Consider the following 27,146-nt stretch of genomic DNA (forward strand, 5'->3'; position numbering starts at 1 on the left):
TAAATCTTTTCCAAAATATTTGTGGCTTTCTGGAAATGCAGGAATTATATTCAAAAGATTAATAATGAACTAAAATGATGAGAGAGAAAAAACATATAACAAATCATTTGTTTTTAGTCTCTTCTTCTTCTCTGAAGTCTTCCAGGAAGCTTCAGTTGCCAATCTCTTTAATGAAGAACTAGCCCATTCCATTTCTTCTATTTTATCCAAAATCCTTTTTCTTTGACAAACAGTAAAGCAGAGTCTAAATCATCAAGACCTTAGGACCATCAGGAAGGAAGATTTTAAGCTTGGCAGGAAACAGAAGGTATGTTTTAAACTGTGCTTTTTAAGCTCCCTTGTTAGTGGCAGAAAAACTTTTCTTTTAGCAATTACCATGGAAGAATAGTCATTGTCAAAACGCACAGTTGTCTCATTAAACTTAACAGGAGCTTTAGCCCAAGCAGATTTAAGAACCATCTCTTTATCAAAGATGATAGAAATCTAACTATAACTGATCTAGGATAGTTTTTGTTAGAGTTAGTATTAGCTATAGATCTATGTGCTCTTCGATACCAAAAGAGAATGCTTCTGGTAAATCTAAAGTTTTAGGGAGCCATGTTGTTAAAAAGAAGTAATATTGTTACCTTCAATATTTTCTGGCAGTCCAAAAATCCTAATGTTATTGCCTAGATCTATTTTCCAGGTCATCCAGCTTTGTTTGTAAATGTGTATTTTGTTTCAGCAGAAACTCAATGTTGATTTCCTGTTCTTGTATTTTATTTTCCATGTCATTCACAGCTTCTTCTATGCCTGTCATCTGGATCTTCTGTTGTTGCAGGTCCATATGTAACAAGTCTATTTGTTTTGTAGTTTTTCTATGAAAGTGTCTATTTTAGTATCCATTTTATCTATCTTAGCAGTAAGTTGCTGGACTATAATTATCAGAGACTGAAGTTCTTTCTTGATGCTGGAGTCTTGAGAATTTGTCTTACTGGAACTCATTTCAGACTGATAAACTGACAGGAAAATTTCCAAAGTAATTTCTGACAGGAATATTATTAAGATTTCCTTTCTTTTTTAGATATAGTTCAAGAACTATATAAAGCAAACATATTTAGAAAGAAAATTACTTCAAGAATTAATTTTTTAAGTAATTAATTCCTGTCAATGTAATGAAATTGGTGGAGCTGAAGAAATCTGCTGCTATCCTGTGTTCATCCTTGGCCACGCCCCCACAGCAGATTCTTGAGCTTGCTTACACACAGTTCTTTCGGCCCCAGACTTAGCAGAAATAAGTTCTTGAGCTTACTTAAATTGTAAGCTAAAAACTTACAGCACAGATGGATTAAGAAAAATCACACAACCCCTAATTTGTTTGCTTGGACAGCAGATGATTTACTTAAACTGGCAGCAGATGCATTGTAAAATAAAATAAACGATCACTGCAGTGGATTTACTTACAGAAGCAGCAGATGCAATGTAAAATAAAATAAACGGACAGCAGCAGATTTACTTAAACGGGCAGCAGATGCATTGTAAAATAAAATAAATGGACACTGCAGCGGATTTACTTAAACAGGCATCAGATGCAATATAAAATAAAATAAACGGACAGCAGCAGATTTACTTAAACGGGCAGAAGATGCATTGTAAAATAAAATAAATGGACACTGCAGCGGATTTACTTACACAGGCATCAGATGCAATATAAAATAAAATAAATGGACAGCAGCAGATTTACTTAAATGGGCAGCAGATGCGTTGTAAAATAAAATAAATGATACTGCAGCGGATTTACTTAAACAGGCAGCAGATGCAATGTAAAATAAAATAAACGGACAGCAGCGGATTTATTTAAATGGGCAGCAGCAGATTTACTTAAATGGGCAGAAGATGCATTTAAAGTGAACAAACAGCAGCCGATTTACTTGTAAAATAAATGGACAGCAGCAAATTTACCTAAATGGGCAGACGATGCATTGTAAATTAAAATAAATGGAAAGCAGCAGATTTACTTAAATGGGCAGCAGCGGATTTACTTAAACGGGCAGCAGATACATTATAAAATAAAATAAATGGACACTGCAGTGGATTTACTTACACGGGCAGCAGATGCAATGTAAAATAAAAGGACAGCAGCAAACTTACTTATACACAGTTCTTTCTACCTGGACAGCCTGGACTTACTTTCACAGCAGATTCTTGAGCTTGCTTACACACAGTTCTTTTGGCCCTGGACCTAGCAGAAATAAGTTCTTGAGCTTGCTTAAATTGTAAAATAAAATGCTTGCTTATTGATAGCAGCAGACAGAACTTACAGCATGCATGGCTTGAACAGAGAGCAGCAGATAACAGTTCTTTTGGTCCCAGACTTACTTACACACAACAAATACACACATTTCTTTCGGTCCTGGACTTACTTTCACAGCACCAGCAGCAGATAAAATAAAAAAAAATACCACAACTGGCAGAAAGAGTAAAAAGCTATGCCACTAAGCAGCATATGGGCTCAACCCATTTGTTTTTTTTTTTCTTACCCGGAGACTGACTGGGACATGTGGGTGGATGCTACAAAACTTACCTCCATCATTGCTGTTTCCTTCAAAATAATTCAAAATAAATTTTGACAGAGTCCCACAGGCAGTAGCTGATGTCATCATGCACACCCCTTTAGGCTGGTGTCTTGTGATGATGTCAGCCATAAATTTAAAGTGGTAAACTGGTAATACTAAAACAATAAATAAATAATTTTTAAAAAAAAGTCAGGAAATAAAGGAGCCACTTGGGAATTTGTGGCACCCCATTATTTTGGCCTCAAAACCGGTAAATACCAAGGGATTTGGTACTGTTGAGAGATCTGCTACTGCCTCACAAAACCAAAACTGCCCACCAACACTCCACCACACCCATCCTCACTCCAATACAAACTACCAAAATGCAAAGAATGCCACCAAGAATATTAACTGGTCACTAGTACATGGAATAACTGAAACAAAAGAAGCCGTTCTCTACATTACTGAAGCACTTTTCAGCATGTGGTACCAATATCTCCCTCAAAAAACTCAGGTTAAGGAAATCTGCATATTTACCATAGCTAAACTTCAATATGCCATGGCTAAATTTCAGTCTCGAAAATCTACTCAAAAACAGAGACACTCTAGAGAAGATTGCAAAATGACTCATAGTGTAGTGCCCATGTCCCTCCTGAACAGAGGAAGTCAGTATTAACTGTCATAGATGCTTACCTATGTGAATTTCACTCTCCTAAACATGGACAGCTGAGGCAGCTTGGGATAAATATGGCTAGGCTTGTAAGGGCTTTAGAGCCATTAGCCTAGCAACCTTCTATGAAACTATATCTCCCCGAACAACCTATCCAAAAATAAATAAATAACTAAAAAAACAATGAAACGAATAAAAGCCATCAACCTACACACAAAAAAAACCCCAAAATCTCAAACCCAGGCAATTCTTTACAGAAATAAACAAGCCCATACTAAGTCAACAATCTACTCCACTTCAGACCTTGCTTTTGAATATAATATATTCAACCAAGTCCATACATAAATAATTCTCCAAAACCACTTCTACTTTAACCAAATCTCCCCTATTCTACTTCAACAGAATGACCAATAAAAAATCAACAAGCGTATGCAATCATTACTCAATAATGGATTAATAGATTCTGCATTCTCCCCTAGTTTATCAAAAACTACTGTGAATCTTTATTCCAACACATTCAATATGTCCTCAACTCCCACAGACTCAACAAATATTAACAAATGTCCAAAAAGAAGCCATACAACTTGCATCCCTTAGGCCCTACGACTTAACAATGCAGCCAACTTTACACCCATCTCTCACTTTCTACACCTTGGCAAACTGTTTGAAACAGGTGTGTTCAATTAACTTATCTTATATGTTTAGAAATGCAACATAATCTCATGATATTAGAATGGTTTCATAAAAATCAGAAGCAGCTGCGCAGCACTATTTATGCTAACTGACACAATTCTCACCAATACAAATAGAGGGCTTATCATGGGTGCACTTTCTCCTAGAGCAGACCAAAACCTTCAACTCAGTCAGTCACACTGTATTACTCAGCTCACTTACATTATATAATGTTGGTCCTTCCAAACTACACTGGTTCAACAGCTATCTATAAAAGAGGAGCTTGACAGTGAGATACAAAAAAATAACCACAGCAATTTCAGATATATCCATTTAGCACCCATCCTTTTCAGCATTTTCATTAACTGTCTCCCAACATGCCTCATCAAAATGACATCATAATATAGCAAATGATAAGGTTTAATTCCACTCTTCTGCCTCTCATAAAATCATACTGGTTGACTAATTAAACATTCTTCTAGAAGTGGTTATGGCTGAAACTTAACCCACTAACAATGATCCCTCACCAAACAAAAAAAAAAAAAAATCATGTTCTTTGGTATCATACAACAAAGGTCAGTGAACTTCCACCTGTTCCTACACACTTACATATGACCCACAACCCATTGAATGCTCGGGTCTACATTATAAGATCAACAGTTGAAAATATCGAACAACATATGGTCGACACCATATGGTCGATGTCTTCAAACGTCGACCTTATAAAAAGACAAAACAAAAAAAATGAAAAAAGTACCCTAACGGGTTTAAGCAGGGGGGCAAGCCCACCTGCACCCTCCATATGGGGGATGCACCCCCCACACCCCCTGCTACTTAAATATACCAACTCTGAGACCGCACTACATTGCAGTAAACTGAAATCTCCCCTTACAATTTCCGTTTACATGCTCGAGATTCTGAGCGTTCAATATTCTTGTGTCAACAATGTCAGATTCGACATTGTCGGATTTTGAGAATATAATATAGACCCAAATGCTCACATCATTAAATACTTTTGAGTAACTCTTGACTCCAGCCTAATCATGCCCATACACATTAACAGCCTAAAGATACAAATCAACTTAATGTTCTTCAGCGGCTATGCAGTTTTGCAGTTCCTCACTCCAGAAAGAAGATGAACACTAGGTTAAAAAATCTTCCGGCCTTAATAAAAATATGCATTATCCTACTACCATATGCCTTAGCTACAAATGTCAAAGCCTACAATTCCTTTCAAATAAAATATGTAGATTCATTCAACAATCACTATGATTTGTGCATCATTGCTCCACAATTCAGACATCCAACTGGATCCTCACAAAGGAGAGAGCAGACCTCCTTTGACTATGGTTTGTGTAAATCCTTCACAGAAAAAGACTCAACTACCCAGCCATAGACTATCCATTAAAGACACTCCATACCACTCCAGACACAAAACAACACTTTACAAGAGTCTTAGGCTTAAAAATATGCTTACATCAACAGCAATAGAATATCAAATTTGGCACACACCTTCAAAACTTGACCACATAGAGCTCATTCAGAGGCAAACTGCTCAGATACATAACTCAAAGGATCACCTGCACATGCTTCAATAAAATATCAATAACATAACCCACAAAAAGACTACTGTCTTCCAATGCACCTTACCATTTAAGCACCCCCAGTATTCCTACAAAGAAACAATAAATGTCTCCTGATACCCCTTAACTAAACAATCTCCAAATCCCTCATCACTGAACAAATCAGCCTATAACCCTCTCACAGACCAAGAAATATCCTACCCTTAACAATTAACACCCTCTCACTAACCTTCATATTCATCTTATATAACTATGTACATATAGTCTTTATGAAATATACATTAATACCCAAGGTAGAGGAATAAATTTGTATTAACCTAGCAATCATGATTTTTCTTGTTCTAACTTCATTATTGCATTTTCTATTCCAAGACAGGTTTGTTCTATCCACCTAAAGCTTCTGTAACTTGCAGAAATCAAATGATTGTACTTCAATATTTTGGAGACCCCATGTATATTACTATTGCAAATATTTTATTATGTATATGATGCTTTGTCTGCCTGTAAAATTGATGTAATTGTGGAGATTTTCTCTTGAGTCTCCACTTAAAAGTGATTATTGCCCAGCCAGAATTTAATGTGCGATACGTTCTTCTTCTTCTTTCGGCTGCTCCAGTTAGGGGTCACCACAGCAGATCAACTGTTTCCATTTCTTCCTGTCATCTGCATCTTGCTCTGTAACACCAACCACCTGCATGTCCTCTCTCACCACATCCATAAACCTTATCTTAGGCCTTCCTCTTTTCCTGTTACCTGGCAGCTTCACCCTTAGCATCTTTTTCCCAATATACTCTGCATCCCTCCTCAGTACATGTCCAAACCAACGTAATCTTGTCTCTCTGGCTTTGTCTCCAAACCTTCCAACCTGGGATGACCGTCTAATATACTTATTCCTAATCCTGTCCATCCTCGTCACACCCATTGCAAATCTTAACATCTTCAACTCTGCCACGTCAAGCTCTGACTCCTGCCATTTTGTCAATGCCACTGTCTCCAACCCATATAACATAGCTGGTCTCACTACCCTCTTGTAGACCTTCCCTTTCACTCTTACTGGTACTCGTCTGTCACAAATCACTCCTGACACTCTTCTCCACCCACTCCATCCTGCCTGTACTATCTTCTTCACCTCTCTTCCACACTCACCATTACTCTGAACTGTTGATCCCAAGTACTTAAACTCATCCACCTTTGCCACCTCTACTCCCTGCATCCTCACCATTCCTCTATCCTCCCTCTCATTCACACACACATATATTCTGTCTTAGTCCTGCTGACCTTCATTCCTCTTCTCTCTAGAGCATATCTCCACCTCTCCAGGGTCTCCTCCACCTGTTCCTTACTCTCACTACAGATCACAATGTCATCTGCAAACATCATAGCCCACGGGGACTCCTGTCTGATCTCATCTGTCAACCTGTCCATCACCATTGCAAATAAGAAAGGGCTCAGAGCTGATCCTTGATGTAATCCCACCTTCCCCTTAAACACATCCATCACTCCTACCGCAGACCTTACCGCTGTCACACTACCCTCGTACATATCCTGTACCACTCTTACATACTTCTCAGACACTCCCAACTTCCTTATGCAATACCACAATTCCTCTCTAGACACCCTGTCATATGCTTTCGCTAAATCCACAAAGACACAATGCAACTCCTTCTGACCCTCTCTGTACTTCTCCATCAACACTCTCAGAGCAAACATTGCATCTGTAGTGCTCTTTACTGGCATGAATCCATACTGCTGATCACTAATCATCACCACCCTTCTTAACCTAGCTTCCACTACTTTTTCCCATAACTTCATGCTGTGACTGATCAGTGTAATCCCTCTGTAGTTACTACAGCTCTGCACATCACCCTTATTCTTAAAAATCTGTAACAAAACACTTTTTCTTCATTCCTCAGGCATCCTCTCACTTTCCAAGATTTCATTAAACAATCTAGTTAAAAACTCCACTGCCATTTCACCTAAACACCTCCATGCTTCCACAGGTATGTCATCTGGACGAACAGCCTTTCCGTTCTTCATCCTCTTCATAGTTATCCTTACTTCCTCCCTGCTAATTCACTGCATTTCATGATTCACTATCCGCACATCATCCAAGCTTCTCTCCCTCTCATTCTCTTCATTCATCAACTCCTCAAAGTACTCTTTCCATCTGCTCAACACACTCTTCTCACTTGTGAGTACATTTCCCTCATTATCCTTTATCAACCTTACCTGCTGCACATCTTTACTAGCTCAGTCTCTCTGTCTAGCCAATCAGTACAGGTCCTTTTCTCCCTTCTTAGTGTCCAACCTTTTATACAACTCTTCATACACCTTATCCTTCACCACCTCTCTCTTTGCCATGCACCTCGTCTCCTTATACTCTTGTATACTTTCTTCATCTCTTTGACAATCCCACTTCTTCTTCTCCAACCTCTTTCTCTGTATACTCTCCTGTACTTCTTCATTCCACCACCAGGTCTCCTTGTCCTCCTTCCTCTTTCCAGATGTCACACCAACCACCTTTCTAGCCATCTCTCTTGCTAGCTCTGCTGTAGTTACCCAGCTATTTGGTAACTCTTCACTGCCACCCAGTGCCTGTCTTAACTCTTCCCTGAACATCACCTCACAATTACCCTTTTTCAATTTCCACCATTTGATCCTTGGTGCTGCCCTCACACTCATCCTCCTCTTCTTGATCACCAATGTCATCCTACAAACCACCATCCTCTGCTGCCTAACTACACTTTCCCCTGCCACCACTTTACAGTCTCCAATCTCCTTCAGACTGGCCCTTCTATATAAGATATAATCCACCTGTGTGCATCTTCCTCCACTCTTGTATGTCACCCTATGCTCCTCCCTCTTGTTAGAATACGTATTCATTATAGCCATGTCCATCTTTTTAGCAAAATCCACTACCATCTGACCTTCTGCATTCCTTTCCTTAACACCATACCTACCCATCACTTCCTCATCCCCTTTGTTCCCTTCACCAATATGCCTATTGAAATCTGCTCCAATCACCAGTCTCTCACCCTTGGGTACAGTCATCACCACTTCATTCAACTCACTCCAAATTTTTTTCTTTCTCATCCATCGCACATTCAAGTTAAATAAAATAAATAAAATATTCCTTTCGTGAGTGATTTCCATAAACAATCTGCAGTCCCTTTGCTTAGGCAATGATTGATACTTTATTCACCTTTATTTAAAGTAGTTGTTTGTTAATGAATGCTCTTGTGTCAGATTTCTATATGAGTTGACTCTTTGTCACCTGGAAAACAAAAAGGATCATCTCATACTCCACATATATGCTCATTTGTTATTGATAGCTTCAGTATTTAGTCACATTGGTATTACCACTAGTTCTTGTTGTGTCGTAGCACTACTAGACCACACATGCAGAAAGGCTAAAGTAAAAAAAAGGTCACACTGATCCAGCTTCAAAGCATAATGTGACTTGTCTCTCTGGCAGTATCAGCAGTTATAACTGTGTAAAAAAAAAGGTTTTGTTAGTAAAGGATTCAGCATGGTATGGCTGAAATGAGCACAGAATGGCAATTTGCCCATCACAAAGTCAAAGAAGTCCACAGTAATCCAGCTGGTTATCCAGCTTAGTGCACTGATGTTTTCTCTATCCCAACCAACAAGCTCAGATAAGACTACACCCCTAGCTGACCTCTTCTCCAAGTGGTGGCACTGGTTAAGGAGATAAGCCAGGAATTTGGTGGAGCAAAAGGATTATGATATGGCTAATGTCAATTGCACATGAACAGGGCCAGTTGAAGCTGCTTTTTGTTTAAGAAAAGTAGATGTTATATCAATTTCTTTATTACAAAACACATTTATTAAAATCATGCAAACATTGAGAACATCAGACAATGTTTAATTTTTCTTTTCAGAAGCAAAGTTAAAAGAAGTCCTCACTCCCTAACTCAAAAACTCTATTCCCCCTCCCTAACCTTAAACTTTCTGATCACTCCCTAAATCTAAAACACCAACCCTCATCCCTAAATCTAATTTCCCTGAGTTCTTCCCAACCTTAACTCCTATCCCTTTCCCTAAACCAAAAAAAGCTCCCCTGCTGTTCCCTAACCCTAAAACCCCCTTCCTGCTCCCTAACCCTAAACCTCCAGTCCCTAACTCAAACATTATCCTCCTGTTCCCTAAATATAAATCCCCTTTCTGATCACTTCCCAAATTTACACAATCATACCCACCCTCTCTCTCCATAAGGCTGTGTTACTTACCTCACTCAAACTCGAATAATGTCCTTTGGTAGTGTGCGGTAGCTGCTTCCCCAAACTCATATTTGAGTTCAAGTGGGAGGGAGAGCTACAGAATAATCATGTTCCTGACTTCATAAATATGGTCTTTGAGTGAATGTTATTCAAGTGCTTGCAGGAAAACTCTGCAATACTTTTAATTCTGCTGTATCACTTGTGTGCTCGATCTGTGATCATATATTCCTACTTAAGTGTGCTGCTGTGTAACATTTCCAACAAATATAGCTAGAAAAAAGAAAAACAATTAAGGACATGAAAATGATTAGCTCTTTTCATACTTACAGTCATTGATTTCTCACTGACATTGCTTATTTTGGTATCATTAGAAATAGTGCTTAATATTTTAATGACAGTCTGAATATTTCCCGTTGTTGTTTGTATATCAGTTATAAAATTTGTAGACTGATTTGCAAGACTTTCCAGTAGCGATGGAACTTTTATGTCATATGGTAATGGATTATCCTGTAGATTCTGAAAAATGAATTAAGCTGTGTCAGTTCCACATGACAAAGCAACATACATTGTTATTACCGGGATAAATATCAAACCAACATGTACAAAGTGTGTTTTACAAATATTTGCAAAAAATGTGCTTGCTCTAGTACTGACTTTGCAATGTTTAAATGAATGCTCAAGAACAATGAACTAATTTTGTTTAAATAAAGTATTATTCTAAAACATTTAAATTCCTGTCAGTAAAGAAACCTTATATATGGATAACAATGTCAGAGTTGTAACCACTTCTACTATTTACCGGAAAAAACTGTTTCCAATTCTTATTTACATTTTGACAGCTGCCATCCTTTCTTCCAAAAGAAATGCATAGCCAAGATCCAAGTGGTTTGTCAGTCAAAACTAATTAATGTAGATAAGAAATTTTGTTCTGTACTTGACTTTTGGATGACTTTAGCTACAGCTCAGGGCTACCCTGATAGTTTATGGCTTGATATTAGGCAAGACGTTCTTGGAGGAAGAACATCTAATTTTCACTCTCTCTTGAGGAATGACAGCATGTTAAACAATACACAGATTTTTGTTAACCCTGAGCTCATTCTTAATGACCAGAATAGTTTGTTATTCAGTTGCTCCTTTGCAAGAGACACATACAGACATGTTGAAATAGTAGCAGAAAACTGGAATCTATTTTTTTCTGATGAGGTAAAGGTCAACTTGGATGATTCTCCTACAGTTGTCTTTAGTAAGTGCAGGAGCCTTAAAAGTCTTTTTGAAATTGACTCCATCATTTTTCCAGAAAAATTAAACCACATGTTTAAATGCAGTCATTGCAAACAGTGCCAGTTCATTCATGAGGGACCATACATTTCCATTGGTGGTTTTGATAGGGCCATTCCTTGGCCTTGTAGGGGGAACTCTAACTCCTCTATAGTGGCATACACAGCTACATGTACCTTTTGTTCTGCCTTTTATATAGAGAAAATTGTTAGGAACTTGAAAGATATTATCCAGGAACACCACTATGATATTGAAAAAAAGAAAAACAACTAGCACATTATTTAAGCACACTTTGGATTGCACCAACTTTAAGAAATTTGTGTTCTTTATTGTGGATTATGTGCAACACAATCCTACGAGTGGTTATATAAATACTTTGCTTGAGTTTTGAGAACTGATTTAGCAGATTAGACTCAATTCAACAGACTACAAGGCTTAAACGAAGAAATATCTATTAGCAGTGTACTTAAAATGAAAGTTTCTGAATTGTTACATAAAAATGCAGATTAGTAATATCTTTTTAACAATTTTTAACATGTACATATATACATATATATTTTCCAAATATATTAATTTTACATTCATTTGCAGTAATGTTAAACATTTATATGAGGAGGGTTAACAGACATTTTAATTATCTACTAGCAACCATTAAAAAATTCATTATCCATGGATTTTTTATTTTATTGGTGGTTGATTGTTTAAATAGAAGTGTGTTTTGGAAAATTTTACTGTGATGAAGTTCTTTACTTTGGAACAAAAGTGCTCAGTGTTTTATCACTTTTGGATGTATTAAAGTTTTTTTTTTTTTTTTTTTTTTTTTACTTAGGGTTTTGTCCACTAGGAACAAGACTAAAAAAACATGAGGCAAAAATTTGGACATTATGTGAAATTCTGTACCCTTGAGAGGATTGCCAGTCCAGCGCACATGGGGTAATATGCAAACTATAGATGAACCCATCCTTACTGCACCTCTTTATGGTGATATAGTTGATTCAAGAGGATGCAAGAAATGGAACATTTTTCCTTTGAATGCCTGTCAACACAACTTGGCTTAAAAAACTAGAAAGCGACTCAAGTAACACAGTTTAAGAAAACTCCAAACTTTCATCAATAATTAGAACTGCAAGGATACTGCAGTGATACAGCACAAAGCACATTTAATACCATGCCTTAATGATTAAATTTCCATTAACTGTACAAACATATTGTTCAGAACTAATAAAGAGGAAAAAGTACTACACTGAAACTATTAAAATGCTATAATATTCATTGTACATTTATTTGCAACACTGTCTGGTAAGCGTATTGCATGTGAACATATTTTTAATTACCCGTGTATGGCACTGCTGTCAATATATTAAGAAGCAGGTCCACTGCTAAGTAATCAAACAAAAAGTATGCAAAGAATACTCATGGATACTAATCTAATATGATAATAGCTACTGTTTCTTTTTTCTATTTTATTTATTTATTTTGCATTTTTTAATCCGGTAGATGAACTGGTCCAAGGACCCTTTTCAGTTACAACCTGGTCAAAGAAGCCAGACAATAAATCTAACATTAAAAAGAACGTACAGCTATTTACACAGAAATTTACATTGGTATTGACAGCAACATAGTTGTGGATATAGCACAGTACTGAATTATCATTTAGGAACAGACAATTTTCAATTTTCAGGCAGGTACAGTTCATTACTGATAGAGGAAATTAGCTAACAGTTAAATTCCAGTGAGTGAGGATTCAAAGATGGCTGCCATTCTGTAAGCACTGCTGAACTGCAGCTCTCTAATTAACCTTAGGAAATCTAAACCCTGAGTGGATAATATAAAGTTTTTAACATCAAATCTTCGATAAAATAACTTCAACTACACTTAACTATCTATTACTAAGAAGAAAAACTGAAAAAAAGGAATATATTTCACTGGATTACAACAGATTAGCTGGCTCTGCAGAGAAAAGTAAACAAAGGAACCGTGTGCTTTCTATACTACAAGTCTTTGTGTTCAAATAAGATGTCAAAAGAGGAAAAAAACATGAATACAACCACTACTAAAACAAAACTTTCGGAATTGCAGTTACCTGAAAAGGATGTGATTTCTAAAAGACAAAAAATTACTAAAATACAGGAACAACAGAAAACAGGGACCAAATCTAAATCTGAACAACCATTAAACATGGAAGATATCAGAAATGCTCTGCTACCCATACAAGAAGCTCTGAAAGAACTGACTTGTCAAATACAAACATTTGGGAATTCATGTACTCAGTTGCTGGAAAGAATGGACAAGACGGAAGCTCGAATTTCTGAAAATGAGGATAAATTAACTTTACTTGAAAAGAAAACTAATCTACATGATGTGGATATACAGGCTATGCAAAACAAGCTTACGAACCTAGAAGCAAAATCCAGGAGAAACAATATTATTCTCAGAGGGATTCCAGAATCTATTCAGTATAATGAATTAATTCCATCCATATTACAAATATTTGAAGAGCTGTTAAATGACTCTGATGGGGTGAAACAAATTATTATTGAAAGAGCGCACAGAGCTTTGAGAGAGTCACAAGCATCTAACTTTCCTAGACCTGTATATGTTAAAATACTTAACTATCAAGATGTAAGCAGAATACTTACTACTGTAAAACAAACTGAAGGCTATATCATGTGGAAAAATAATAAAATATCTATGTCATAGGATTTATCCATACAGGTAAGACAAGCTAGACAGTCTTTGTCTCCATACTGTAAATTTCTTATTGACAAACAAATTAAGTTCCAAATGAAATACCCACATATGCTTATAATTACAATGTATGGGAATAAACATGCTATTTCCACTAAAAATGAGGCAAAAAATCTGTTTCTTAAAGTTTTCAAGGCTTTACCTGTATCTGAGACTTGAATTGAACTTTCGTTGAGACTGGCATGCTGCTGAGGTCGGATCCATTGTTTACTGTGTTCCCAGGACTGGATAATCCTTTGTTTGCATTTAAAAAACTCTAGGCCTCTTCCAAAGTAATACAACTGTTTGTTTTTGCTTATCTTGATTACCTGCATTCATTTCCCATCGTTTTATGGCTTCTACGAAGTGTTTTTGACAAGGAGGAATACAGGAAGTGCCTAAAATGCTGTCGCGGGTGCAGATTTTGCTGTGACACTTCTGGGAGTCTGTCTGTAAAAGCGGTCCCCTGTCGCAAATATTTCACAGGGTTTCCAGGCTTGGGAAACCAAAGGAAACTGTTTTGACATATTTTTATTCATTTAACTTCAAAATAACACTGTTGTATGGTAAAGTAAGCACATAGGAATATTTTATTTGTTTCTCTTATACATGTTTATGTAGAATTTTGTGGTTATATTATTTAGAGAGGGTGCAGGGATTTAGTAATGTTTGTATAAATATGCTTCTCATTATAGCTCATAATGTACTGTGTTAAAGTGATAATGCATTTTATATTAGTTAGTTAGTAGTTTGCTTTAGTATAAAACTATGTTAATGTGGGTTTATAACCAGGGATACCTGCATTTAACTATATATTTATTTTAACATAGGGTTATATTTTAATATGTTTTTTGTGTGTGTGTGTGTGTGTGTGTGTGTGTGTGTGTGTGTGTGTGTGTGTGTGTGTGTGTGTGTGTGTGTGTGTGTGGGTGTGTGTGTGTGTGTCTCTATGCATGAGGTTTATCTATAGATAGCTAATCCAAATATTAACACTTCCTTTTTTCAATTTATTTTCATATGTACTGTAATATTGTATTTTAATTTGATTTGCTTAAATATACTTGATTGGGGAGATGTAGCTCAATGCAGTGCTTGTTAGGGAATGTTTAGTTTAGGCTTTGTCGTAGTTAAGTTAGATTATATAGGTCTCAACTATGGAACATGTTTGAAATTTTATAATGTGATGTTTTCTTGATTGTTTCGTTCCTTAAACCTTCTGTTATTCTATATTACACAAGACCTATATATGTCCTGATCCGGGGTTAGAGTGGGTAAGCACTGGTTTAGGATGGGATAAATGGATTGCTTCCAGATCATGCATGGTTTTGAATATACTGTATTTTTTTTATCTTTTCTCTCCAAAACATTTATTGTACAGTCAACCTTGGTAATGTGGGAATTAGATTCATGGAATGTTAAAGGGCTCCAGAATTTAAAGAAGAGGAAACTATTGTTACATGTATTGTTGCAGGCTAAGGTGTGGTTTATTTTACTGCAAGAAATGCATTTAATGAATGATCAATGGATTGATATCAAAAAAAAGAAGTGGATCAGAGAAGTAATAGCATCGGAAGGTAAGTCAAATAGTGCTGAGGTAGCTATAATTATTAAAGACCAATATAAGGACAACATTTTAAATTCTAATACAGATAAAGATGGACGATGGTGCTATGTTATTCTGGCATCTACCTTATTTGATAAACCTATTTTACTTTTAAACATATATGCACCTTGTAATGATCAACAAATATTCATAACATCACTGCATTCAATTTTAACACAATTTGATAGATACTATGTAATTGTTGGAGGTGATTGGAATGCTTATCAAAATCCGAAGTTGGATAGATCTTGTCCACACAAAGCATTTAATAAGCATGCAGTATTGGCACTGGATGATATTAAAGAAGACTTTCAACTATATGACCCTTTTCACTATTTAAACAATGCTAATAGTACAAATAATTTTACATTTTATTCCCCATGTCATAAAATGTGGTCCAGAATAGATTTCTTCCTGATTTCAAGAACATTGATTAGTTTAGAACCTATAGTTGTTATACATGCACGATATTTATCAGATCATTCGAAAATTTTGCTGAGTTTTGCTATGGAGATAAAAGATACCTTGCAGCAAAGAGGCTATAATTGGTCTCTTAATCCAAATCTGCTGAATAAGGAAGAAATAATACAGGAAATTACAAAGTACCTGAAAGACTTACTGGTTAGTCTAAAGGAACAACAACATGCCCCAGATATTGAATGGGCAACAGTTAAAATACAAATAAGAGGGATCCTTTTGCAAAAAGCCTCTTATTATAAAAAAATACTAAATAAAGATATTCAAAACTTGGAAACGAAAATTAAATTATTGGATCAGCAACTGATTCAGAATTTTAATGAACAAACAGAGAAAGAACTATTTAAATGTCAGAAGGATCTCTTCTTAATGCAAAATAGTAGATTAAGATTTTAAGAATATAAGATGTTAACGAGATATGCTAATAACGTTCAAACACCATCGAGAGCATTGGCTAGGATCATTAATCAATCAAAAACAACACTACAAATTTCGGAAATACAATTTAATAATAAAATATATTCTAAAACAGAGGATATTATTAATATTTTTGAGAAAATATATACAAAAATTTATGATGGGCAAAAGGATATGTCCTTGCATAGAATCTATGAACAATTTTTACAATCAATTAAGTTTCCAGAAATAGCAGAGGATATTCAAAATGATTTAGTTAAACCAATATCTGAAGAAGACATAGTATATACAATTCAACATATGAAATCACACAAATCACCAGGTCCTGATGGGGTGACAGTGGAGTTTTATAAAAGTTTTTCGGATATTTTTGGTAAGATACTTTCAGTTATATTTAACTACATAATTAGGAATACTATTAATGATCTGCATCTTAATGCCTCAAAGACTATTTTTATACATAAAGCCAATTCAGATCCTCAAAACCCCTATAATTATAGACCGATATCATTAATGAATGTAGACATGAAAATTCTAACCTCCATTATAGCATCTAGACTGAAGAAAATCATGACTCATATAATATCCAAAGAACAGGCTGGATTTATGGCAGGTAGACAAACCAGTGATAATACTCTTACATTACATACTATGATAACACATGCTAAACAAAATAATCTTAATATCTATGACCTTATAATTGATGCACAGAAGGCCTTTGACAGGGTTGATACAAATGTTTTATTTGCTCTTTTACCTTATTTTAATATATCCCATGAATTTGTTCAAATGTTGCAAATATTATATAGTAATCCCTATACTACACTGAGCATTAATAGAAGCCTCTCAAAAAGAATACAGATTAAGACTGGAACACGCCAGGGCTGCCCTTTGTCCCCTTTACTATTTAATCTTTATCTTGAGCCTCTGTTCTTATATATTAAGCAGAATGTCTATCATAATGTCCCAATAATTTATGGAACTAAAATTTTAATGGCAGCTTTTGTGGATGATCTTAATATTTATTGTGCATCTCCAATATCTGACACTAACAAATTATTGAAGGCTGTTAATAATTTTTCAGAAGTCTCTAACTACAAAATTAACTTGGAAAAAAAACAATATTTTTCCTTTAAAGACACCTAAATCTTTCTTGTTATTGCTTTTGGTTGGGCAGGTAACATTTAAAGAAAAAAATAAATATTTAGGCATTGAGTTTTCTACAGACAATAAAGACTTCTACAATAATAACATTAAAACAATTTGGGACCAAATAATTTCTGATTTCGGGAGGTGGAAAAATTTACGATTGCCACTACTAGCAAAAGTTTCAATTGTTAAAATGAATGTGTTACCCCGATTACTTTATAATTTTAGATCAGCCCAATTAATACTTTCGAAAACATTTTTTTAAAAAATTCATAAAGAATTGGCTAAATTCATTTGGGAACCAAAAAAAAAAAAAGGATATCTTATGATAAATTAATGACCCCAAAAAATAAAGGAGGACTGGAGTTGCCTAACTTCGAATTGTACTACCTAATCATGAACTCTAACAGAATTCTAAGAATTGCCAACTATGATACAACTACTACTAAGTGGACACCAACTTCGGTGATTTTGAATTATAGATATATTTTAAAGTTAAACATTAATCCTAAAGCAATACCCTTTTTAGGTAAAGATACTTTGAAAATTTATGGGATTATTGAACATATTAAAACTAACATATTATCTATACAAGATTTATTTCAATCTTTGGATATGGGTCAATATATGATGGTTTTTCAACCATTCCATAGGAATCCTAATTTAAAATTGAACAATCAATTAATTGATCTTAAACAGTTTCCACTAATAGTTAATTTAACTTTGATTGATATATACAAATATCTGGACATTTCGCCAATCAAATAAGACAAGAATTTAACTTACCCAAAAAGTATCTTGTTATTTTGAGACAAATTAGAGAACTTGCTATGAGCTACTTTTTAAATTTTAAACCTGAAGATGAAAATGTTAATAAATGCTTTGAGTTATGGCAAGCCCTCCAACAGGATATTAAATATATAACAACAAATAAATTAATTAAAGACTTTAAATTTCATGATAAAATTCTGTTATCCAACTATTGGGAAGAGAAAATTTTAGTGACAGACAAAAGTAATATGTTAAAAGCAATTGACCTGACTATCATATCTACTTCTCTTCAAAAATTGATGTATACCCAGCTGATGATATCGAATAATGAATATTATACACGCTTTACCCTACATAAATTTAATGTTAAAAACTCTCCAACTTGTCCATACTGTAAAAATCAACCAGCTGATCTTCTTCATATGTTCTGGAGCTGTAAATGCATATATAAGCTTTGGAATTCCCTTAAGATTCAACTTCAGAAGATGGGTTACCACAGTGCAACATTGTCATGGAAGTTTACGATTTTACATATTCCTCCGAAAGAAATCCCTAGATCACAAAGTACCATATATATTAATATTTTTCTGTTAATGAAATGTTATATAGCCACTAATTGGTTAGACCCATCTAAAACATCTTGGGAAAACTTTAGAGTTTTGGCAACAAGGCATATATTAGCTCATAAACTACTCTTAAGTCCAAATAATAAAAACATTAATAACCCAAAAATTTGGGAACAGATATTTAATATTATATTAGCATAATGCTCACATTTATATACTTGCTTGGAGAGAATTTTGTATTTAAACTGTATATTACTGGAAATGTTATTAACTACTTTTTGTTTTTTCTCTATTCTTAATGTTTTACATGGAAGCATTCTTGTAAATATTGTATATTTGTTTGGTGTGATAGTTAGTGATATTAGTAATACTTTGTTTTATATTTTTTCTCTTAAAATGTTGTGTTTTTACTTGTGTATGAAAATAATATAACAATAAAGATTTATTATGGAAAAAAAACTTCCAGTGAAGCATTTCAGTGACTTTAAGAACTAAATTAGCATTAAGTCAGAAGATATAATACATATGTGTTCCTCATTATAATAGGTGCTTTCTAACCCACAAGTCTGAAACAATTATAAGCATGTTATTTTATCAGATAGTGTTTTAGTTGCACTTTAAACAGTAAGCTTGTTTAGTCATCTTATTTCTTCTGTGAGTTTCTTCCAACTGGAATGTACATTTTTAGAGAAGTGTTTTTCAGTAGTGGCCAATTTGTAGGGGTGTCTGTTTATCTCAGTGTTGTCTGTACTTCATAGAGTAAAATTGTGGTCCCTATTAAAGAGGCTGTTATTTAAAAGTGAACAGTATCCAGTATTAAGGAGCTTGTAAATACACAGTTCAAAACTGTGAATTCTGTTTTCATATTTCCCTATTACTATAACTACATAATACCAGTTATTATATGTGTTGAGGGGTAATATAAACATGAAGCCAGCAGCACTCAGAAAGATAGTACAATGAAAGGAATAAAAGAAAAAAAAACACAAAAATATCCATAGATTTGTTGGAAAACTGACATATTTTTGGCAAGCAGGTTGAGTTAAGCACTTTCATCTGATAATACAGACCTCTTCACAACTAACAACTTAATACAATGATATCATTTTTAGTATATTTTATAATTAAATCTTATCTTAAATGTCATAAATGAAGTTTCACTAAAGAACAGTGTCTAAACCATTATCGGTAATGTCTCAATTCACTTTAAGTTCTTCATTAATATGCTTATAATGTATTTACTGTTTAAGTCAATTTTATCTTAAACTTTACAACACTGGTTATAAATGCAGTTGTTAAAAGAAATCAGCACATTGCTGATGACATACCCACTCCCTACTTATGGTGGGACAGGTTGTATCATATTTACATAATCCTTTTTAAAACAAAATAATTCTGTGTTCTTCATCTTGATTGGAATATCAACCATCTGTGCTAGATTATTTTCTATCAGTTATGCAGTAAAGAATCTTAGATATTTGAAAGTAAAACTCAGTGTGACTGATTTAGTATTTGGAAGGCTCAGCTCTTTATTTAACATTTGTTAACCAGGAAAGTCCAACTTGGAACGAGCCAATTTTCAGCAGAGGCCCAGGGAGAAGAGCTCCAGATGCATATCTTTGTAATGTGGGAGGAAACCAGAGTACCAGGAGAAAACTCACACCAGCTGAGAATTGAACTGGAGAACCTTTTCCTGTGAGGTGACAATGCAAACCGCTGCACCACTGCATCATCCGACATCTGAATCGTAACAATATGAATGAGCTCTTTATGACTTGTGGATTCTATCAGTCTGCTCTACAGTCATCAGCACCATTAGTCCCCTTTTGCCCATTTTTCTTCTTGGTGTCAGGGCTTTGCAACAACAGTTATCACCTTTCTCAATTCACACCGATCTACTACCTTCTTTGTCAGTCATGTCTGACTGATGCAGGTCTTCTCTCATGGGATCCAGCCATCTCTTTGTTGGTTGTCCTTTATTCCTTTTCCCTTTGTCCGACGTCTCTCTCAAATGTTCTTCACCAAATAATCTCTTTTCTTCTACATGTGCACAAACCACTAAAATGTGTTTTTTTACTTTCTTTGCAATTTGAGCTACTTTAGCTTATGCTCAGATGTCCTCATTTCTTCAACATCAACCTATTCTTCAATGATACTTTTAATAACTCATAATGTTATTGTTGTACTATTAAAATGGCATACTTCTTTGTTACTGATATCAGTTTTAACAAAAGTCAAAACAACACACTCTGAATGTTCTGTGTTTCTTGTAAAGCAAATATATATAATTTATTATGGTTCAGTGGCAATAATTAATCTGTAGTGCATAACCAGATCTCAAAGACTATACAGATTAGAATTAATTTAAAACTTTCAGCTGGTTATCTAAATAAATACACCAGTGTTTTACATCCTACTTGTATTAAAAGTTGTAAAAAGCACATTAGTCAATCTATATTTGAATGAGAATTATAGGGATATGGATCAACATCCATTATACATAATATAGTTTAAGAGAATAATATATAACCATGGTTGCAGTTTGTCTGGATAAGTGGCTGGAATAATGAACACAAATTATGCTGGTTTAAGTGATTGAATTCCTGTGAAGAAACATCATTTGGTGATGTGTATCTGAGACCTGATCCTTTTGTTTATTGCCAAATGGCCAGGGTGAGAATGGGGCATTAGACTAACCAGCACATTAGGACCATTGTGCTATGACTCATTTCTTGCTCTACCCCATAGTACAGTACAACAGTGTGCATGCATATGGTCGACCAGTGAATGGTCGTCTGGGTATGACCAAAAGGAGTACGGCAACATAACAAAACTGCGATTGCAAGTGTTGCGAATTGCAAAATCCTGTCACCTTTTTGAACCATATGTTGAATTCAGTGTTTTTACAACATTCTGACCATTCAGTGTTATGGGATTCATGGAGAAAAGTCATTCAAATGTATAGTCGAGCAATGTGCGCTCAACCATATGAATGTAAATCCAGTATAGCATCTGTAGTACTGTGACCACAGTACCCATTCTGTGTTTTTTTGCTTGATGTAGTGGAAACAAAAAACCAAGACCAGGAAACTAGAAATGACAGACAAGTCTCTATAGGAAACCGATACACAAGGACAATTTACTGCAAAGAAATAGTATGCATCCGAGACATGTCCCACGTAAGGTCATGAAAGGCAAATTTTTCAGGATAATGAGGCTTCATAATGATGACAGGCAATTAGAAATAGCTATTACTAATCTGAATCAAGAATTTCTTGGCAGAGGCTATAATGAGAAAGAGATAGATTCATGCATTGCTACAGCATGGCAAGAAAAAAGAAGGAAATGTAAATCGTATTTTGCAGAAAGACCATCATCTGCTCAGCCCAGTCCCTACCAAAACTGCAGAGTCACACAGGAAGCCTTTTCCTCTGTTGAAACATGGTTATCCGATGCCCAATTAATACTCAACCCAAACAAAACTAAACTACTCATCTTCCAACCCACCAAACATACTCAAAACAACTCTCACGTTAACATCACAGCAAAAGACAACACCACTATATACCCAACTGAACACACCAAATTGCTAGGAGTGGAAATAGACAATAAACTAAAATTTGACATTCACATATCCATGACCATAAAAAAGTCCACAAAAAACTAGGAGCATTATACAGAAATAAGCAATTTTTCACCAAAGAAGCAAAGATTTCAATAGCAAATTCCCACCTTATCTCCACCCTACTGTATGCCTCTCCAATATATACCAACCTAAGGCAATGTGATCTAAATAAGCTAGAGACCTGCTACAACAAAATCGCCAAATTCGCCACAGGGGCATCCTACCGTAGTCACCACTGTCTCTTACTTGCTGAACTGGCCTGGCTTGAACTCCCTCACCTCCTTCAGTGGTATCAACTCTCACTCGCCCACAAACTAGTAAACCATCCACTAAATGTCCCATCCCTCCAGAATCTACTCCAACCCTATCGCACCACCAGACCACAAAGATCCAGCAACAAAAATCACTTGCAGATCACTAAAGCCAATAACTCTGCTGGTGAAGCACTATTCTCTTGCGCCATAGCCAAATTATGGAACTCACTCCCACCCACAATTACCTCCGTACCATCATGCACCCACTTCAAAACTTTACTAAAAGCACCTAAAAACATGCTGGCTATGCCCTTGCAACTCCCACTCTAATATCATCCACCCCATCCAACCACTACCTTTCTTTCCACTCCACTAACTACCTTGATTATAGCAAGCTCAGATGCTCATAAGCCTAGTACTTATTATACAGCAGGAACTTCTCATTGTAACATTTGTTAATGTCTGTTATGTACTTCACATATAAAGATTCTAGTTCTCTACTGATGTACTATGTTCTTCATCTGTAAATATGTTGTAAGTAATTGCTATGTTAAATTGTTAATCACTATGTAATCCAATGTAACTACTGTCTGTTTATTTTACTGTGGAGCTTTTCTCATCGGGCCTCCGCTGAAAATGGACCTACGTCCAGTCGGACACTCCCGGTCAACAAATTTAAATAAATAAAATAAATAAATAAATAAAGAGTGGTGGAGACAGAACAGGGTATAAATAATGATGGATAAACTTTTTCTGGGTTCCTTTTATCCTTTTCCAGTAATGTCAATGGCAAGGATTCACAAAGCCTCCGTGTAAGAGTTATACATCTTACACGGAGGCTGCAGTTAAACTGAGTGATGTCAGCATGCTTTGCATATTCATGAGAGCATGCTGAATCACACCTAAGTCTAACACGGTCCGTGTAAGACAGTAGAGGGCGTGTCCGTAGGCCGAGCCCTGCAAGCGGACACGCCCCTAGAAGAGTAAAAGTGCCCAAAGTAAACACCCACGACAGAGTCCACAGAAATGTGAATAAACACAACACAACACATGCCCCCACAGACTATGAACAGAAAATATATAAATGAACATGTTCTTTTTTTTTTTTTAATTGTAAAGATGTTTGACCGTGAGTGCGCTCATTTGCGTGGGCGTGCCCGTAGCACAGCTACAGTTAGCAGTCAGTGGGAAAGCATATAAGAACTAAATATGCAAATTAAGCCAAGAAGCAATAGCGTAGCGGCAGAGACGTCAGCTGAAGAGCAGGCATTCATGGTTCGAGCCCCCACAACACCAACTTACATTTTTAGCAAAATAAGCACAAAACAAGTCCCTGACAAACATGTACACATATAAAATCACATTTTATGTAAAATGTAATGAACTAGTCCATTTATTTTGAAGAAATGTGAGGTAACAAAACAATAAATAAATGCCAGATGTGCCTATAGCTGAGCTACAGTTTAACAAGGTGAGTGCATCTGCCTGTAGGTGAGCAGTGCTTTAACGGGTGCAAAATGAGTGCCCGTAGGTGAGCAGTGGTTTCACACGCTGAAACTGTGTGCCCCTAGCTGAGCTGAGCATACTATGCTTGCTGACAGCCAAATGAGGCGTAAGCCAGCGCACCCGCTTGCGAGCTGCGCCACACCAACAAGCTAACCGACGGGCAACGTTGAGCAAGCTGTAACAAAACTGCCTTTACACAGATACACCCCCTAGCCTGTCTAGACAGTCATAAAACATAAAAAGCAGTGGCCAGTTTCAAACCCAGGACACCATGCACCATAGTCAAGGTACTGAACCACTAAGCTACGACAGCTGTACTCAGAAATGCAGTAATAGCAAATATATAGGAATGAATAGAAAGTGACAAAGCAGGTTTTGTGAAGTGGATACAATTCCAAAATGTCCAATTACCAATAAGTGTGGGAAAAACGGCATATATAAGCCCCATAGGCGGGAATACACAGCATAAACGATTGTAGAACTGACTTGCAGCCAGAATGTCAGATGTAGGTGAGGGTAGTTGCTTTCGAGCACAGAGGTGGGGCGTTGAGGAGTCCAGATACATGGTCTGGCTCCTAGTCCACAATCATGAGACCCAACTCATGCAGGGCAAGGTCTTGTGGGGAGCATATAGGGCTGAGGCATGGGACCGGTAGGCTCATGATCTTACCAGTGCCACAGGGATTCCAAGGACTGGTGAGCAGGTCTGTCACCACAATGCGGACCTGAAGAGATGCAAGCAGGACCAATTGAACCTTTGGATACAGGAGGCCCGGCAAATGCCCAATGCCCCACTACTAAGTTACAATTAATTATGTATGTAAGAAATTAAATTAGCTGATATTATGGAGATGTGTATTCCAATATTACTTCATTTATATTAGAGCTGCAGGTGTCCGTTCTGCGAACCACAGAGCCTATGGCGATAGGCTGGTGCGGTTGCACCACCAGGTAGGTCAGTAATCCACTCCCAGTGACTGTAAAGAAATATCAAAGTATGACAGTTACCAAAAGAGTGCAGTGTAGTCACTAAGTAATAGAATGTGCAAGTAACAGTGTAAAAGAGTTTACAAGTATTGCTTGATTACAAAAGTGTGTTGTAGTCTGAAATCCAAACAGAAAAATGAAAATGTCTGAAATAAATTCTGAAATAAAGATGCCCCACCTATAATATCATAGTGCACAACCTGCAGCAGGCTGAAAAGTACAGCTGCAGAAGATGAGCAACTCACATGTGTGAAATATATCCCTGTTACAAAACTGAAACATGACAGAAGTGAGACTGCTGGAAAGGATTGTAATAACTACAGGTAAAACATGTCAATAAAGCCTAGAAGTAAGTACCATCCTGAATAGTAAAATGAAAACAAGTGAGAGGGCATGAGAAAGAGTTATGAATCCAACAATAAAGTAGTAATAACCCCTGTATAAAGTATACTGCATTCAGTACAGAATGAAATGAATGTGACAAGTAGAACCAAACTGTGAAATGTGTCCAAAGTGTTGCTGCAGCTGAAATGTGTATCCCAAAATCTGGATATGTTGCTCTCAGTCTGCAATATGCAGATAGTATGAATGTCTGAAATATCAAACATCCACAGTTGTCTATAGCTATATAAAGCAAATGTAGCAGGATGATGTAGCTGAACAAAGTCAGATATGAACGTGTATGAATAACAATAAAATGTATATTGATGTAGCAGTAACAGTCCTATCACCAAAGTGAAGTAGTTATCATATAGAAAACTGTAGTTAGAACAGTAGTGTGTATATATCTGTAGCTATTAGAAATGTACAGCATATGTATTGGTATTCGAAGGTGTTAATAATATTTCTTCACCCCACCCTATAACCACATATAATCCATTCCATGTGAAAATGGTATGTGCAATCACAATTAACACCCCTGGACATTTGTCCTCATGGGTCATAAATATTTGCATGTCCGTTGATGCATCTGCCCTGTTCATACATCCAAACCTGATGGCCTGTTGCCATCAATCAACCCTGCATGTTGTTGGACTGTGTATTGCTGTTCAAATTATGCATGTGTTATGCTTGCTGTTCAATGGTGTGAATATCTGGGTGTTTGGTTAATGGGAATACTAATGCATGCTGTTACTACTAATTGTGAATGGTATTGTATGTTACTAACCCAAACTGTCATGAAATAATGCAAAACATAGAACGACAGGGAAGGCAGATTCCAGCGAACCCACCTCTCCCACCTCAGCTGGCGAGTGCACCTGGCACTAGTGCACAGTCTGGACCCTCCTCCATTGGCCCTGTGCCACCTGCGGGTGGAAGCGCTGCAGGGTATGGGGCCCGTCCCCCCTCTGCAAGCATGGCCAGAGGAGAACCACCACTCACCCTCCATAGCGTCCGGACTGTGGTGCATAGGGAGATCTGGGACTCTGTTCTTGAGCCCCTACGCCAGCTTGAGGCACAGGTGGCACAACTTACAGGCATGCCTGTTGCCCGGCCTACACAGCCCCCAGCACAGCCCCATCCTGGGCAGTGAAGGAACAGTGGCAACTGCCTATGGGTGGGGATATCAGTTCCACTGTTGCCATCTGTGGCCTCATGGGCTCTGGATATCCAAACCTTAGTACCCATCAATTATGTAACCCCCCCACATGTGTCATACACCGCCCATGTATGCGTCTTTTTTGTCTTGTCTGTTGACCTACCCAACCTACCTCCCCAGCTATACCGACTTCCTTCACCTGACATACCACTCTCACCTGAAAAAAAAAAAGGGCAGTCTGTACCCACAAAAAAATTACGCCCCATACATAGCTGCCAATTCTGCACATATGTCTGCCAGACATGGAAACTATGAATTACAATTGGCTGTACAACAAGTATTATTTTTGTCCTTACACCTCTCTCAGGGGTGGAAGGTATCAAATGTCACACCAAATTACAAACATATGCACAGCTGTTGCTGATGAAGAAATGGGCAGCTATGGGCCTTACCTACATCCCTCCTGCAAAACCCAAGCTTGTTTCCCTACTGTCTTACCCTCTCTGTGACTCCTTTTTCACCACTTTCCTGTCTCCCCATTTTCAT

The 27,146-nt window shown here is 36.5% G+C and overlaps 1 protein-coding gene across 1 annotated transcript in view; it reads right to left on the reverse strand.

The window, feature by feature from the left end:
* The window catches only part of LOC122794948 (adhesion G protein-coupled receptor F5-like), a 719,027-nt gene that overhangs the window by 136,432 nt on the left and 555,449 nt on the right, over positions 1-27,146 (reverse strand). The window contains exon 9 of the mRNA XM_044063541.1: positions 10,028-10,216. Within this exon, the coding sequence (XP_043919476.1) occupies positions 10,028-10,216 (189 nt within the window). The remainder of the gene's footprint in view (positions 1-10,027; positions 10,217-27,146) is intronic.

Source organism: Protopterus annectens, chromosome 2.part1 (assembly GCF_019279795.1).
Source record: "Protopterus annectens isolate FY-2018-M chromosome 2.part1, PAN1.0, whole genome shotgun sequence".
In the NCBI taxonomy this organism is placed as follows: domain Eukaryota; kingdom Metazoa; phylum Chordata; order Ceratodontiformes; family Protopteridae; genus Protopterus; species Protopterus annectens.